The 12,467-nt window shown below is 39.3% G+C and overlaps 4 protein-coding genes, 1 non-coding gene and 3 pseudogenes across 8 annotated transcripts; 5 read left to right on the top strand and 3 right to left on the bottom strand.

Moving 5' to 3' along the window:
* The first annotated feature begins 165 nt into the window (after positions 1 to 165).
* Positions 166 to 1,450, top strand: fbxa-164 (F-box domain-containing protein). The gene is made up of 4 exons (NM_061611.6): positions 166 to 294; positions 375 to 452; positions 493 to 1,150; positions 1,198 to 1,450. Exons 1-4 carry the CDS (start codon positions 236 to 238, stop codon positions 1,402 to 1,404), a joined length of 1,002 nt encoding a protein of 333 aa, NP_494012.1. The 5' UTR covers positions 166 to 235; the 3' UTR covers positions 1,405 to 1,450.
* A 277-nt stretch (positions 1,451 to 1,727) lies between these two features.
* On the bottom strand, positions 1,728 to 2,907 carry btb-15 (annotated as a pseudogene). Its single transcript has 4 exons — positions 2,783 to 2,907; positions 2,261 to 2,612; positions 2,060 to 2,213; positions 1,728 to 2,005 (listed from the first exon to the last, which is right to left on the bottom strand). Coding segments are annotated over exons 1-4 (909 nt in total).
* Positions 2,908 to 3,507: 600 nt separating this feature from the next.
* Positions 3,508 to 4,986, top strand: fbxa-163 (F-box domain-containing protein). The gene is made up of 4 exons (NM_061609.3): positions 3,508 to 3,719; positions 3,847 to 3,930; positions 3,980 to 4,643; positions 4,710 to 4,986. The coding sequence occupies exons 1-4, from the start codon at positions 3,523 to 3,525 to the stop codon at positions 4,920 to 4,922; spliced, it is 1,158 nt and encodes a 385-aa protein (NP_494010.1). The 5' UTR covers positions 3,508 to 3,522; the 3' UTR covers positions 4,923 to 4,986.
* A 237-nt stretch (positions 4,987 to 5,223) lies between these two features.
* Positions 5,224 to 6,369, top strand: fbxa-162 (annotated as a pseudogene). The gene is made up of 3 exons: positions 5,224 to 5,331; positions 5,381 to 6,043; positions 6,099 to 6,369. Coding segments are annotated over exons 1-3 (1,042 nt in total).
* Positions 6,370 to 6,634: 265 nt separating this feature from the next.
* Positions 6,635 to 7,643, top strand: fbxa-161 (annotated as a pseudogene). Its single transcript has 2 exons — positions 6,635 to 7,406; positions 7,455 to 7,643. Coding segments are annotated over exons 1-2 (961 nt in total).
* Positions 7,644 to 8,058: 415 nt separating this feature from the next.
* On the top strand, positions 8,059 to 9,638 carry bath-33 (BTB domain-containing protein). Its single transcript, NM_061606.5, has 4 exons — positions 8,059 to 8,198; positions 8,254 to 8,644; positions 9,184 to 9,334; positions 9,384 to 9,638. Exons 1-4 carry the CDS (start codon positions 8,095 to 8,097, stop codon positions 9,569 to 9,571), a joined length of 834 nt encoding a protein of 277 aa, NP_494007.1. The 5' UTR covers positions 8,059 to 8,094; the 3' UTR covers positions 9,572 to 9,638.
* T07H3.9 lies at positions 8,982 to 9,099 on the bottom strand. The gene has a single exon (NR_131403.1). It is a non-coding gene; the product is annotated as an Unclassified non-coding RNA T07H3.9 (non-coding RNA).
* bath-47 (BTB and MATH domain-containing protein 47) lies at positions 9,617 to 12,427 on the bottom strand. The gene is made up of 8 exons (NM_061605.5): positions 12,311 to 12,427; positions 12,122 to 12,260; positions 11,920 to 12,071; positions 11,337 to 11,876; positions 11,220 to 11,288; positions 10,390 to 11,169; positions 9,894 to 10,044; positions 9,617 to 9,845 (listed from the first exon to the last, which is right to left on the bottom strand). The coding sequence occupies exons 1-8, from the start codon at positions 12,404 to 12,406 to the stop codon at positions 9,652 to 9,654; spliced, it is 2,121 nt and encodes a 706-aa protein (NP_494006.2). The 5' UTR covers positions 12,407 to 12,427; the 3' UTR covers positions 9,617 to 9,651.
* Between the last annotated feature and the right edge of the window lie 40 nt (positions 12,428 to 12,467).

Genomic DNA, 12,467 nt, shown 5'->3' with positions numbered 1-12,467 from the left:
CCGGCTGTGTTGAACGTTTTTTTTATTAGTCAACAAACTTATGTCATACTCTCTGTCTCTAGTTCAATCAATCAGTTTCAGTTGTATGTATATTGTTATCAGTTTTGAAATAGTCAGTTCCTATCAGCGCTAAATTCACTTTTTTGAAGTAAATACATCAAACCGTTGAAAATCAGTTTTTTTTCACTTACAGAATATTTTCTTTCTTAATTCTCAATCAACACAATAGTTTCCAATGTCTGCTGCTCTACGCGAAAATCACATCGAAAATGATGCCATGCACTACAATAAAAGGTAAAGTTATAATATATTTTTGTTTTAAAAAAGTTTAGAATCAGCTAGAGACAAGATTAAATTTAAAATTACATTTTCAGCGCCCATCCAAAGTCCTTGTCGGCCATGCCGCTCAACGTGGTCAGCGAGATCTTGGCCCATCTGAACAACATCGAATCGTAAGAATTTTCCGAAAATCTTAAAATGAACCATTTTCAGATTGGTTCTGATGAAAGTGTCTCGAAATTTTCGGCGCGCTGTTCAAAATTCAAAAGTTGAGATTAATAGACTTACTGTACAGCTTTGTACAGGAGGACAATCTTCAAGCATTGTTTATGGCCGCTACGTCATCACTTACAAGCAGAATAATGGCGGTTGTACAGTTTCTTATGTTGATAATAAAGTCGTTGGGGGCAACAAAAAAGAAGTTTTTGTGCCTGAAGAAAACTATCTAGAGCTTTGCAACAAGGATCTCAAGTTGATGATGGAAAATCGAAAGGTTGAATTTTACAGTTTCGGAGTTTCAATTTCTGGAATTGAAACAGAACTCAGCAAAAAGTTCATCGACGGCATTGAGGAGACTATGAAATCTGCAAAGAGTTTGACGTCTAGAACCGTTGCAACATATAACACTTCGTTGTCAGGACTCGCACAACTGGTGGGCATCTTCCCTGCTGAAAAGTTGGAAGTGATAGATTTCAAAGGAGAGGGGAGTGTCGGATTTGAACAGCTGATCAATTCGGATCAATGGAAAAAGGCTAAAAAGTTTGATGGACTTTGGAGTTTGAGTATTCCAATTGAGCACTTCTTGCATTTCGAGTTTTTCAAAGTAGATCTAGCGATATTCACAGAAGATGATGCTGTAAAAATTTGCGATGTGGGTTATCTTATGAAGATGTTTTAAATATCAATTACATTTATCAGATGATCGACACATCCACTCACTTTGGTCGCGCTCAGATCCGCTGTAACTCTATAAACATCAGCGGGATGAAGAGAATCTTCGGAGCCCATGATGAGGAGGACAACATCGTCTACCAAAACCTGAACAACATACCTTTCTATGTAGAATTTTTGCCTGATTTGCTCCGAGTTACAAAGTATGGCTATAGAATTGAAATTGACAACTAGTACAATTTTATATAATTCAAATATTCAATAAACATTATTTAGTTTTTTGGCAAGCAGAACAAAATATATCGAGGATTGTCTTTTGATTGTCGTTTTTCTAACAGAAGAATTAATAATAGTTACGACCCTATTCACACGAGCATTTTGAGGAACTTTTAGCAACCAAACCATGCGTCATTATAACTGACCCACTGATAGCAGTCTGTACACTACGTTGCGTCCGAGTACTTGCTAGTTGTTAATGGTATCAATAAATTCTGCATTCAAATACAGTTTCAACTGAGTCACTTGGTATCACCTTTTATTAATTATTATCAAAATCTTTATGCAATTTTGGGAAGTCGCTTAAAAAGTTTAGCATTCGTTCCATCGGAAATCTCATGGAAATGTGGTGAGAGTTGAAGCTTCTTAGCCTTCTCCACTGTATCAATACGGAGAATGCATACATCGAGAAGCTTCAGAAGTCGATACTTGTCTGCCATCCATAGCATCGCGTCGTTTCCAATTTTAGAATGGGTCAGCAGGTGGGTTTCGGCCAATCTCAACACAGCCGGAATTATAAAGCGATCGGCGAGCTCCAGAAGCTTCTCCACTGTTTTATCTGTAACACAAGTATCTATTTAATTTGTTACGGATTTGGAATTCCAATGCTCACCATTCACCGGAAGAACAGTTTCCGGATGAATTGTGCTCAGAACAAGACCAAACTCCTCAATAGTGACGTCTTTGAGTGGAATCTCATCCAATTCGCCATCTTTGAAATTTGATGAGAAAAGTGCAGAAAAGTAGTCGGAGTGGAAGGAGAGAAACTGAAAAATTGCCTGATTAATTGAAATAATTTGAAAAAAAAACTTACAGCTTTATTGACATGCAACTGCTGCTCTTCAACCAGCAAAATTGCATCATTTTTATCCGAGGGCTGAAACATTTTTTCAAGCAATGATTGCTCGAACGGATCGGGCTCAATTTTGACGTAAGTTGGCGTAAAGGAATATTCAAAATAAAAATAATTCGGCGTACTGGTGTCTCCCCAATCGACACGATACCCTTATGAAGTTAACAATACACTGTATTCCATCTGTCGGTTGCCGCGTTCGTCTTTTAGAAGAATTTTGCCAACTAGGTTGATGATTCCTTCTTTTCCAAGTTCTTCCCAATTGAAAACCCATCGTCTCTGATTTTTGTCGCTTGGAGAGTAATAGAAGGCGCTGAAATAATCGCGTTAAGAATTGCAAAAGTAGATACATTTTTAAATTTGCTATATCTTTTTCAAATTTTGGTTAGAACTTAGGTAGGTCTTGGTTTGACCATTTTTTGCAAGGTTAGCACTATAGCAATCAGAAGTTGGACAGAGAGCAGGCACTGCCAAAACACTCACCATCGTATCCCGGCAACATTGCTCGTATCTACTTCTTGTACATTACCGTTGTATGATTTACTTTTGTGTTGATAAACAATTTCAGCCATAGATTTACTTTTGTGTTGATAAACAATTTCAGCCATATCTATATGAAATGGAAGAAATGAAAAACCGTGGCTGCCATTGTTTCTTATCTAATCGGAATGCTTTTATTGTTGTTACCACGAGCAAGCACGCCTATTTGCGCATAACTTTACTGAAATAAAGGAGACGAGTTTCAAAACATTGACTTTTTACTGTAAATTGCCCATTTTTTGCCACTTTCAAATCGTTTTGATGGGTTAAACCTAGATTTTCTCAATTATGCATATACGAATTAACCGTTTTCAACAATACTGTCCTTTTTTTGCAAAATAACAATTTTTTGAAATTGTACAAAACCACTAATAACTGAAAAAAGGACATTTTTTTAGTGTTATGTGTAAATATGACTTTGTTTTTTACATGTCTTTTGATTTTTCACTCTCTTTAATTTTCTCTGTCTCTAGTCTCAATTACATTTTGAAATCATTCATTGTTATCAGTTTCGAATTATATCGAAACTTCGAAAAACGTTTTATCAGCGTCGAACTCCATTTCATTTAAGCAATTGCTCCTGAACCGGTGAACGTTCTTGGTAACTCCACTCTTAACTTTTTTGTTTCTGTTCGAAATCAATTCCTTTCTGAAAAATTCAAATTTCCAGGTAATAATTCCAAATGTCTGCTGCTCTCCGCCAAAGTGAGCTCACCATCCGAACATGTATTCTCTACGAAGTACTCGACAAAAAACCAATTAAACAGTCCTTTGACAATTTTCGTAGAAAAGTTGGAAATGACGTCATCTCATATTATGAGTTTGAATTTTGGTTCTATCGATTTAACAACGGAAATCATGACTTGCACTATGATCGAAGGTAATTTTTTTAAAATATTTTTTGTAAGAAAATTGATAAAATCTTTCTAAAAAAAAGTAAAACTTACTGAAATTGCAGGTTTATTTTGTCCAAAAATTTTTTTAGATCAATAATAGTACTTTTTCAGCGTCAATCCAGTTCCACGTTTGCTGTCAGGCATGCCTCTTAACGTGATCAACGAAGTTTTAAATCACCTGGACCTTATCGATTTGTGAGAATTTTATCAAAAAGCATTAAATTGTTAATTGTTAAAATTTCAGAATAGCTCTGATGAAAGTGTCTCGGAATTTTCGGCGCGCTGTTCAAAACATGAAAGTTTGTGTGATCGAAAGTCTTGTCGTACAGTTGTTCGAAGAAACAGATTGCACAAAAATCATTTACAACTTGCGCTATAAATTCGAATATCGCCAAAATGATGCAGGCTGTGAGGTTACCTTCTTTGCCAGAAACGGTGACATCTTCGAAAAACAAAAAGTTGTGGCTGGCGGGAACTACATAGAGCTATGCAACAAGGATCTCAAGTTGATGGTGGAAAGTGGAAAGGCTCAAATGGAATTATTTAGGCTTGACAATAAAGGAATTCAGAAAAAATCCCGCAAAAAGTTCATAGCCGGTATCGAAAAAGCTCTCAATTCGGCGAAAAACTTGTCGTCAAAAACTGTGCAAACCCAATTCGTTTCATATCCAGAACTTGCCCAACTGTTGCCCATTTTCCCTGCGGAAAAACTGAAAAAACTTATACTGAATGGATTGGACGGTCGAGAATATGAACAGCTGATTGATCTGGATCAATGGAAAAAGGCGAGAATATTTCAAGGATTTGAGGGGGAGTTAAATGTTCCGATTGAGCACTTCTTGCATTTCGAGTGGCTCGATGTTCATCTCGCAACATTCACAGATGAAGATGCAATGAAGCTTCGTGATGTGAGTTTTCAAAAAAAAAAAATTCAAAAATACAGTTCAATATCAAAAATGCCAAGTAATTTTCAGATGATCGACAGATCAGCTCACTTCGTTTATGCTGAAATTCAATACACACGTATGAACATCGATAGACTAAAGAGAGTCTTCGATGTGCACAGTGTGGAGCACAATCACATTTACGAAACTCCGGACAAAAGATCTTTCTATGTTGCATTTGGTCAATTTATGATCCAAATTACAAAACCCGGATATCAATTCGACTACAACTACAAGCTCTAAATTGAGACTTTTTGTCAAATGTTCAATTTGATTTTTAACAAAATAAAGTTTTGCCAATTTGTAACTCTTTCCTATTAGAATTCAAAACAATATTGTACTGCCAAAACTCCCAAGTAGAGGTTTCAACCGTGTTGAGCGTAACAGCTGACACCTATTTTGTTATCAGTTTCGAAATACTGAGTTCTTATCAGCTTCGAATTTTATTTCAATGAGGCAAACACGTTTTTTTTCAGTTTCAATCAACACATTTTTGTTCTGAATTGTTTTTTTTGTTTCCGCTTCTAGAAATTCCAACTTTCAGGTAAGAGCTAAAAATGTCGGCTGCTCTCGATCCCGTCCCATGTTCTTTGTCAGTCATGCCTCTGCACGTGATCAACGAAATTTTAGACCACATGGAAATTATCGATTTGTGAGAATTTCGCAATGACGCTTCAAACAATTTATTGAAACAATTTCAGAATGGTTCTTATGAAAGTGTCTCGAAACTTTCGAAGTGTTGTTCGAAATATGAAAGTTTTGATCAATTGGCTTACTTTGAATTATTCTGAAAAGTTACACTGTGTATCGATTGTCTATAACATGCGCTATCATATTAGGTATGAGCAAAAGGATGGAGGTTGTGTTGTTGTTTACTATTTTGGTAGTCCCAAACGCAAGGAAATACAGAAATTTGTGGCTGGTGAGGACTATGTAGAGCTATGCAACAAGGATCTCAAGTTGATGATTGAAAATCGAAAGGTTCAATTGGAAACATTCCTACCTGTTTTTGACGGAATTGAAAACGAAGCCCGTAAAAATTTCATTGACGGCATTGAGAAAACTCTCAAATCAGCGGAAAGCTTGTCATTAAAAACTATCCAATCACACCACGTTTCATTCCAAGAACTTGCCCAACTGTTGCCCATTTTCCCTGCGAAAAAATTGGAATATCTTTATTTATACGGGAGGATGGATGGCCCAGGATATGAGCAGCTGATTAACCTGGATCAATGGAAACAAGCTAGAAAATTTCATGGATTTTCTAAGAATTTGATTATTCCAATTGAACACTTTTTCATTTCGAGAGGTTTGATGTTCGTCTCGAAACTTTCACAGAAGGTGATGCAATGAAAATTCGTAATGTGAGTGTGCTAAAACATTGAAAAATCCGTGAAAATATTATCGACTAACTTTCAGCTGATTGATAGATCTTCTCACTTTGTTCATGCTGGGATTCACTTCAGAGATATGAACATCAGAAAGCTGAAAAGAGAATTTGCTGAGGAGCGAAATTTCGTTCACCAAACTCCTGACAAAAGATCTTTCAATGTGGAAATTTGTCGCGATGGGCTTATTATCAATAGAACGGGATAAATATTCGAGTGCACTTTAATTGAGACTTCATGCCTAATACTTCGTTATTTTGTACATCTACGTCCATTTTCCACAATAAAATATTAAAATTAAATAGTTTAAATAGTGGTTTTTGGTCACTATTTGTCAATAATCAATTTCATTCAACAAACTTCCCTGTCTCTTGTGAAATCAAATGTTTGTGCATTGTTATCAGTTTCGAAAAAGAGAATTCTTCTTATCAACAGAGAATTCAATTTTAATGTGGTAAACTCTTCAGAACCGTTAACCGTTCTTTTTCTGTTCAAAATAGTTATTCCAGTTTTAATTAACACATTTTTTTGCTTCTAAAAATTCAAATTTTCAGGTAATAATTCCAAATGTCTGTTGCTCTTTGCCAAAGTGAGCTCACTAACCGTACATGTATTCTCTACGAAGTTCTCGACAAAAAATCAATTAAAGAGTCTTTCGACAATTTTTGTAGGAAAGTTGGAAATGACGTCATGGGATTTGCTGATTTTGAATTCTGGTTCTATCGATTTAAGAACGGAAATCATGACTTGAACTACAATAGAATGTGATTTTTTGAATATTTTTGAGGGGAAATAATACACAAGTACCAAATTCGAATATCGGCAAAATGATATAGGATGTGAGGTTACCTACTTTGCCAAAAACGGCGAGGACTTCGAAAAACAAACATTTGTGCCTGGCGGGAACTACGTAAAGCTATGCAACAAGGATCTTAAGTTGATGGTGGAAAGTGGAAAGGCTCAGATGGAATCATTCCGGATTGACAATAATGGAATTCAGAAAAAATCCCGCACAAAGTTCATTGCCGGTGTTGGGAAATCTCTTAGATCGGCGAAGAACTTGACATCAAAAACTGTGCAAACCCAATTCGTTGCATATCCAGAACTTGCCCAACTGTTGCCCATTTTCCCTGCGGAAAGACTGAAAAAACTTATACTGAATGGATTGGACGGTCAAGAATACAAACAGCTAATTGATTTGGACCAATGGAAACAAGCTAGAATATTTCATGGATATGCTGAGAATTTAATTATTCCAATTGAAAAATTCTTTCACTTTGAGAGGTTTGATGTTCATCTCGCAAGATTCACAGAAGCAGATGCACTGAGGCTTCGTGCGGTGGGTTCTTTACATTAATATTTCTCAAAACTCTTTAGTTGCTTCCAGATGATCGATAGATCTGCTCACTTTGGTTTTGCTGGAATTTGCTGTAATTATATGAACAACAGTGCACTGAAAAGAATTTTCAATGTTGAGCACGAAAACTTTTATCAAACTCCAGACGAAAGAAGTTTCGATGTGCAATGTCGTCCTGGTGAGATCTCCATCACAAAATTTGGCTACACTGTCGAATAAAGAAACATCAAGATTTTTTTTTGAATATTATGTGTTATGCAAACTAATAAATGAACATATGAAGTATACATATGCTGCGTTATAATTAGCTGATTCTGTTCGATGCACCATGTATCAAACTGGTCTTGGCAGATCATATCTAGTCTACGACAACTTTGAGTGGTCGATGCACCATGTCTCAATGTGGTCTTGGCAGCTCATATCTAGTCTAAGACAACTTTAAGTTATTGACGCACCATGTCTCAAGTTGATCAAGTGGATCATCAATAGTCCGAGCATTAAAAAAGAAGGGGACACTGGAATATATTGATCCAGTTTCGCAGCTTATCGATCGGAAAATTTGCGGTTGCACAGCGTTCTGGGCTCTTGTAAATTTCTTGCAATAAGTCCAGCAAGCCAATATCATTATTACTTCTTAGTTTTTCTGTCTTTATTTCACCTACTTTGAAAAATGACGAAGGAATTTGTGATGACTCGAAAAGTGAAGAATATTGCCGCTATGAAGGAAGGAGATTCGCAATCTACAACAAGTGAACAACATTTTGGACTACCTTGGTAAGTTATTATTCTAACAATAATTTCAATTTTTAATGATCAAAATCATTTTCAGGTATTTCAAGGTCTTCTGCAAAGACAAACATTTGCAGTTATGCGTGTATTATGGAGCCCAGCTTATAGCCGAGGAGCAAAGTATCGAAGTTGAATGTGATTTCAAAATGATTACCCCTACTGGCAAGATATTTGTCGAAAAGACAGGAGTTCGAAAGTATGGAGGTGAGACGCAGTACATCGGAATTGGATTTCCAAAGTTTATGTTATGGGAGAAAATGATGAAGGAGTTTGTGGTAGAGGACACGGTGACGGTTGAAGTTTGTCTGAAGATCATAGACACTTGGGGATTTGAGAAGAAGGTGAAAGTCCGCAACTTCGACGAGGCTATGAAGGAGTTTTCGGATGTTGTGTTGGTGGTGAAGGAGACCAGGTTTCATGTGGCAAAACTGGTCAGTTAGCCTTTAAGATTAGCGTCACGACCTGAGCTTGAGCTTATGTTTACATAGGCCAAGGCTGTAGGCTCTGGGCTCTGGGCTCTGGCCTCTAGGCTCTGGGCTCGAAGATCTAGGTTCCGGGCTCTGGGATCTAGGTTCTAAGCTCTAGGCTCTAGGATCTAGGCTCTAGGCTCTACTATCTAGGAGCTAGGGTCTAGGCTCTAGGCTTCAGGATCTATTATCTAGGATCAAGTATCTAGGATCTAAGACCTAGGATCTAGGATCTAAAATCTAGGATCAAGTGTCTTGGATCTACGCTCTAGGCTTCAGGATCTATTATCTAGGATCGATTATCTAGGATCTAGGATCTAGGATCTGGGATCTAGGATCTGGGATCTAGGATCTGGGATCTAGGATCTAGGATCTAGGATCTAGGCTCTAGGATCTCGGATCTAGGATCTAGGATCCAGGATCTAGGATCTATACTCAAGGCTCTAGTCTCTAGGCTCCAGGATCTATTGTCTAGGCTAATTTCCTAATCATAACTATTTCAGTTCCTTGCTGCCCAGTCCGGATACTTCAAGGCTCTGCCAATTGGCAACTTCAAAGAAGGAAACAGCTCCGAAGTCACTCTCAGCTCAATCGACCCCAACGACTTCCAGAACTTTCTGGAAGTTCTCTACGGCCACCAGGAAGCTATCACAGGTTTGACATAGGACACTTATAGGAAAAAATAAAATTTTAAAATTTTCAGACGAGTCGGTGGAGGGTGTGCTTCTCATTGCAGACATGTACAATGCCAAGTTGGTCACCCAAAACTGCGAGAACTTTCTTTTCAGAGGAGCGGGATCTAAGATGATGTTGAAGAAACAGCTGCAGCTGGCCTATCGCTATAACTTGGAGAACTTGAAGAGATCTTGCTATTCCAATCTGGAAATTTGATCTATGATCTACATATGTACCTGTAAAATTCTGTGCAGTACAACCTCTAATAAAACATTTTTATTAATTTCCGTACAAATCTAGCAGCATTTCCGGCGACTTTTCCAATAATCACAATGTGCCTTTAGAGTCTTCAAATTATGATGCTTCGCCAGCTTCTCCTTCTGCTCCAGCGTTTTCTTGGAGTACTTTATTACATACTCTTCACACCGCTTCACAATTCCCGCGGCTTCATAGCTTTGCGCAATTTTCAGAATTCCATGGACAGTGTCGTCTGAAAATGTTCAATTTTGTTAAGAATCTGTAGAACCTTGAACGTTACCATTAATTGAGGGGTCTCCGTAGCAGGCTTCCAGGAAGTTCTGGAAGTGATCGGCACTCGAGTCGGGGAGCTTGATCTCGGTGCTCGGTGCTGCGGTGAAGTTGATCTTGCTGATTATGTTCTTGAATCTGGCGGAGTTGGAGATGAGGATCTGGAACTGAGAAACTTGAAGATCTTAGAGGGTCTAAGAGCTTGTATAGATCTGTGAGCTACGAGCTTGGCTACAGGCACCTATGGATGCTCAGGCTCTTTGCTGAGTCGTGTTGAGACCCAGAACTACGTATTCGGTATAGAATGTTAACCTCCAGCTACGGTGCCTATCAAAGATAAAGGATCTTCGGTTAGTGATCGCAGGGTCCTAGGTAGAAATCAAGAAAAATTGAAGTTCTGAGGATCCGTATAGAACTGGGAGCTAGGATTAACTCAGGTAAACCTCAGGTAACATAGTTCCTAAGAACATCTCCAGATGTTCAGTTCAACCCCTTAGGATCCCTACCTCCTTCAACACAAAAAACCTCTGCCCGGCAACAATCAGCATCACATCCCACGAATTCCCGGTTGCATCGAAATTCCTCAGCTTCTTGAACTTTGGAGCATCCAAGCAAGTGACCCTGGTGATATTGACGTGAGCCTCGACGGTCAACCTTCCATCGACCATGTAGTCATAGACAATGGTCGACCACTCAACATCCTGACCAAGCTCCTGACTGGAGTTCTTTGTTTTTTCAATGTTAAAGCATCCATTTGTCTTGGACTTCAGAGGTCGTCCTCCATTTTTGCCCGCAATGATCAATTCGAAGTCAGCGAGGATTCGGAATTCCGAAGTCACATTGGATTTGGAGCAGCACAGGCTGACGTGGAGACGGTTGTTCTTTTGGGAGATGATCAAGTTCCATTCGAAATCGTAGGCGACAGCTTTTTGACAGGCCATCGCTGTGTGGCACTTCATAGCTTCAACGTTTCCGAAAACATTTTTCAATATAAACTTTTTCCCTTGTACTGGAGGAGCTGGAGGGGCATTCGCTCCTAGTGTGGGGTAGATTTTGGGTGGAGGTGGCTCCGAAGGCGCTTCAGGGGCGCTAGGAGAACTGGGAGCCCCTCCGGAAGGAAACAGCGGAACTTTTTGGGGTAGTTGGGGAGCTCCAGCGGACTTGGCGGGTGAGGCTTGGGGCTTTGCAGAAGCCTGTTGGCGTGGAGGTGTCTGAAGATCAGGAGTTTCAGCTGGAGCACTTGTCTTTGCCTGTTGAGTCAAAGGTGTCACCCTGATGTAGTCCGACTGAAACTTTGTCCTTAATTCTACTCAGTCTCCAGCTCAACATCACTTACATAGTCTGGTTTTTCCTTGGCTAGAGCCTTCGGAAATGGGAAATCTCCAAATAGAACTTTAGTCGGAGGCTGCAAAATCAGAGATTTTCAGAAACTTTTACGATTTTCTGAACTTACCAGCACCCCCTCATAGGATTTTACTGCATTCACCGTCACTATCCTCGGCGGCTTGAACTCCTCTACCGGCAGCTCTCGGATCTTCACGATTCTGACTCGCGTCTCCACCTCGAGCTTCCCATCCGCCAGGCATTTGTCCCGGATCTCATCCCACTCGACTTCCTGACCAAGCTCCCAGTAGAAGTTCTTCTCCGAGTCCAAGTGGAAGAATCCTTTGGTGTCAGACACCAGATCCGGGCTACCTTTTGCCGTGAGTGTCATTTTGAAGTCCGCACGGACGGTCCAGTCGGAGGTTAGATGAGCTTTGCCGCAGCATAGGCTCACGCGGAGATGCTGATTCTTCCTTGTGATGTAGATGGTCCAAGTAAAATCCAAATGGGTAATAGGCTGACTTCTCCTCATATCTCCCTCCGCTAGGCCATCAACTTTCTCAAAACTGTGGTCGAAAATAAATTTATCCGAATAGGCCAGAGATTTAGGTTCAGGCTGCGGATTTTTCCTGACAATCTGAGCAGTTTTGAATTCCAATTTGCAATGGGCCTTAAAAAATTTCTTACTTAAGGGCCTAGACTCTCAAGCCTACCTGAAGCTCATCCAGGCCGTACTGTTTGGCTAAATTCCACTTGGTAGATAACCTCACCGTCGAAATTGTGATCAAGAATCTCTCGCACTTTTGGAGCACAGTTTTTGAGCCAAATTTCTGGGCTAGCGGGAGAATTTTTTGCACGGTGGCCTCTGGAACATAGTCTCATGAAAAAAATTATTCCAGGCAAAAAAAAATTAACCGAAAATTGCAGGCTCCCCATGCACAACCTCCAAGAACTTCTGAAAATCTTGTGGCTCTACGTCGCTGATTATGTGCTCTTGGTAATTGGAGTCCCCACAGAATAGGGATTGGAAATAAGTGCAGTGCTCCGAGAGAATCTGGAAATTTACTATATTTCAGGGTTTTATGGAAAAAGCTAAAAGCTCACCGCTCTAGAGACATAGAACCTCTCCTGCTTGACAACTAGCACAACATCAGTGTATTTTTCCATGCTTTTGTCGAAATTCCGCAGTTTGGGGGGCATTTTTAGGAGGAAAAACGTGAAAGAGAAGAGAAAGAAAATTGAATTAAAGTCTTATCTAACG

Source organism: Caenorhabditis elegans, chromosome II (assembly GCF_000002985.6).
Source record: "Caenorhabditis elegans chromosome II".
NCBI classification, from domain to species: domain Eukaryota; kingdom Metazoa; phylum Nematoda; class Chromadorea; order Rhabditida; family Rhabditidae; genus Caenorhabditis; species Caenorhabditis elegans.
The sequence above is the reverse complement of the archived record's forward strand: the minus strand, read 5'-3'. Positions and strand labels throughout refer to the sequence as shown.

Bases quoted from the DNA above. Each gene is read 5' to 3' on its own strand.
- fbxa-163 (NM_061609.3), top strand. From the start codon at position 3,523: ATGTCTGCTGCTCTCCGCCAAAGTGAGCTCACCATCCGAACATGTATT. The intron at 3,931-3,979 runs GTGAGAATTTTA...TTAAAATTTCAG, and splicing joins CACCTGGACCTTATCGATTT to AATAGCTCTGATGAAAGTGT. The intron at 4,644-4,709 runs GTGAGTTTTCAA...AGTAATTTTCAG, and splicing joins ATGCAATGAAGCTTCGTGAT to ATGATCGACAGATCAGCTCA.
- fbxa-164 (NM_061611.6), top strand. From the start codon at position 236: ATGTCTGCTGCTCTACGCGAAAATCACATCGAAAATGATGCCATGCAC. The intron at 453-492 runs GTAAGAATTTTC...AACCATTTTCAG, and splicing joins CATCTGAACAACATCGAATC to ATTGGTTCTGATGAAAGTGT. The intron at 1,151-1,197 runs GTGGGTTATCTT...TACATTTATCAG, and splicing joins ATGCTGTAAAAATTTGCGAT to ATGATCGACACATCCACTCA.
- bath-33 (NM_061606.5), top strand. From the start codon at position 8,095: ATGACGAAGGAATTTGTGATGACTCGAAAAGTGAAGAATATTGCCGCT. The intron at 8,199-8,253 runs GTAAGTTATTAT...AATCATTTTCAG, and splicing joins CAACATTTTGGACTACCTTG to GTATTTCAAGGTCTTCTGCA. The intron at 9,335-9,383 runs GTTTGACATAGG...TAAAATTTTCAG, and splicing joins CCACCAGGAAGCTATCACAG to ACGAGTCGGTGGAGGGTGTG.
- bath-47 (NM_061605.5), bottom strand. From the start codon at position 12,406: ATGCCCCCCAAACTGCGGAATTTCGACAAAAGCATGGAAAAATACACT. The intron at 12,261-12,310 runs GTGAGCTTTTAG...GTAAATTTCCAG, and splicing joins GGTTCTATGTCTCTAGAGCG to ATTCTCTCGGAGCACTGCAC. The intron at 10,045-10,389 runs GTAGGGATCCTA...TCTCAGTTCCAG, and splicing joins GGTTTTTTGTGTTGAAGGAG to ATCCTCATCTCCAACTCCGC.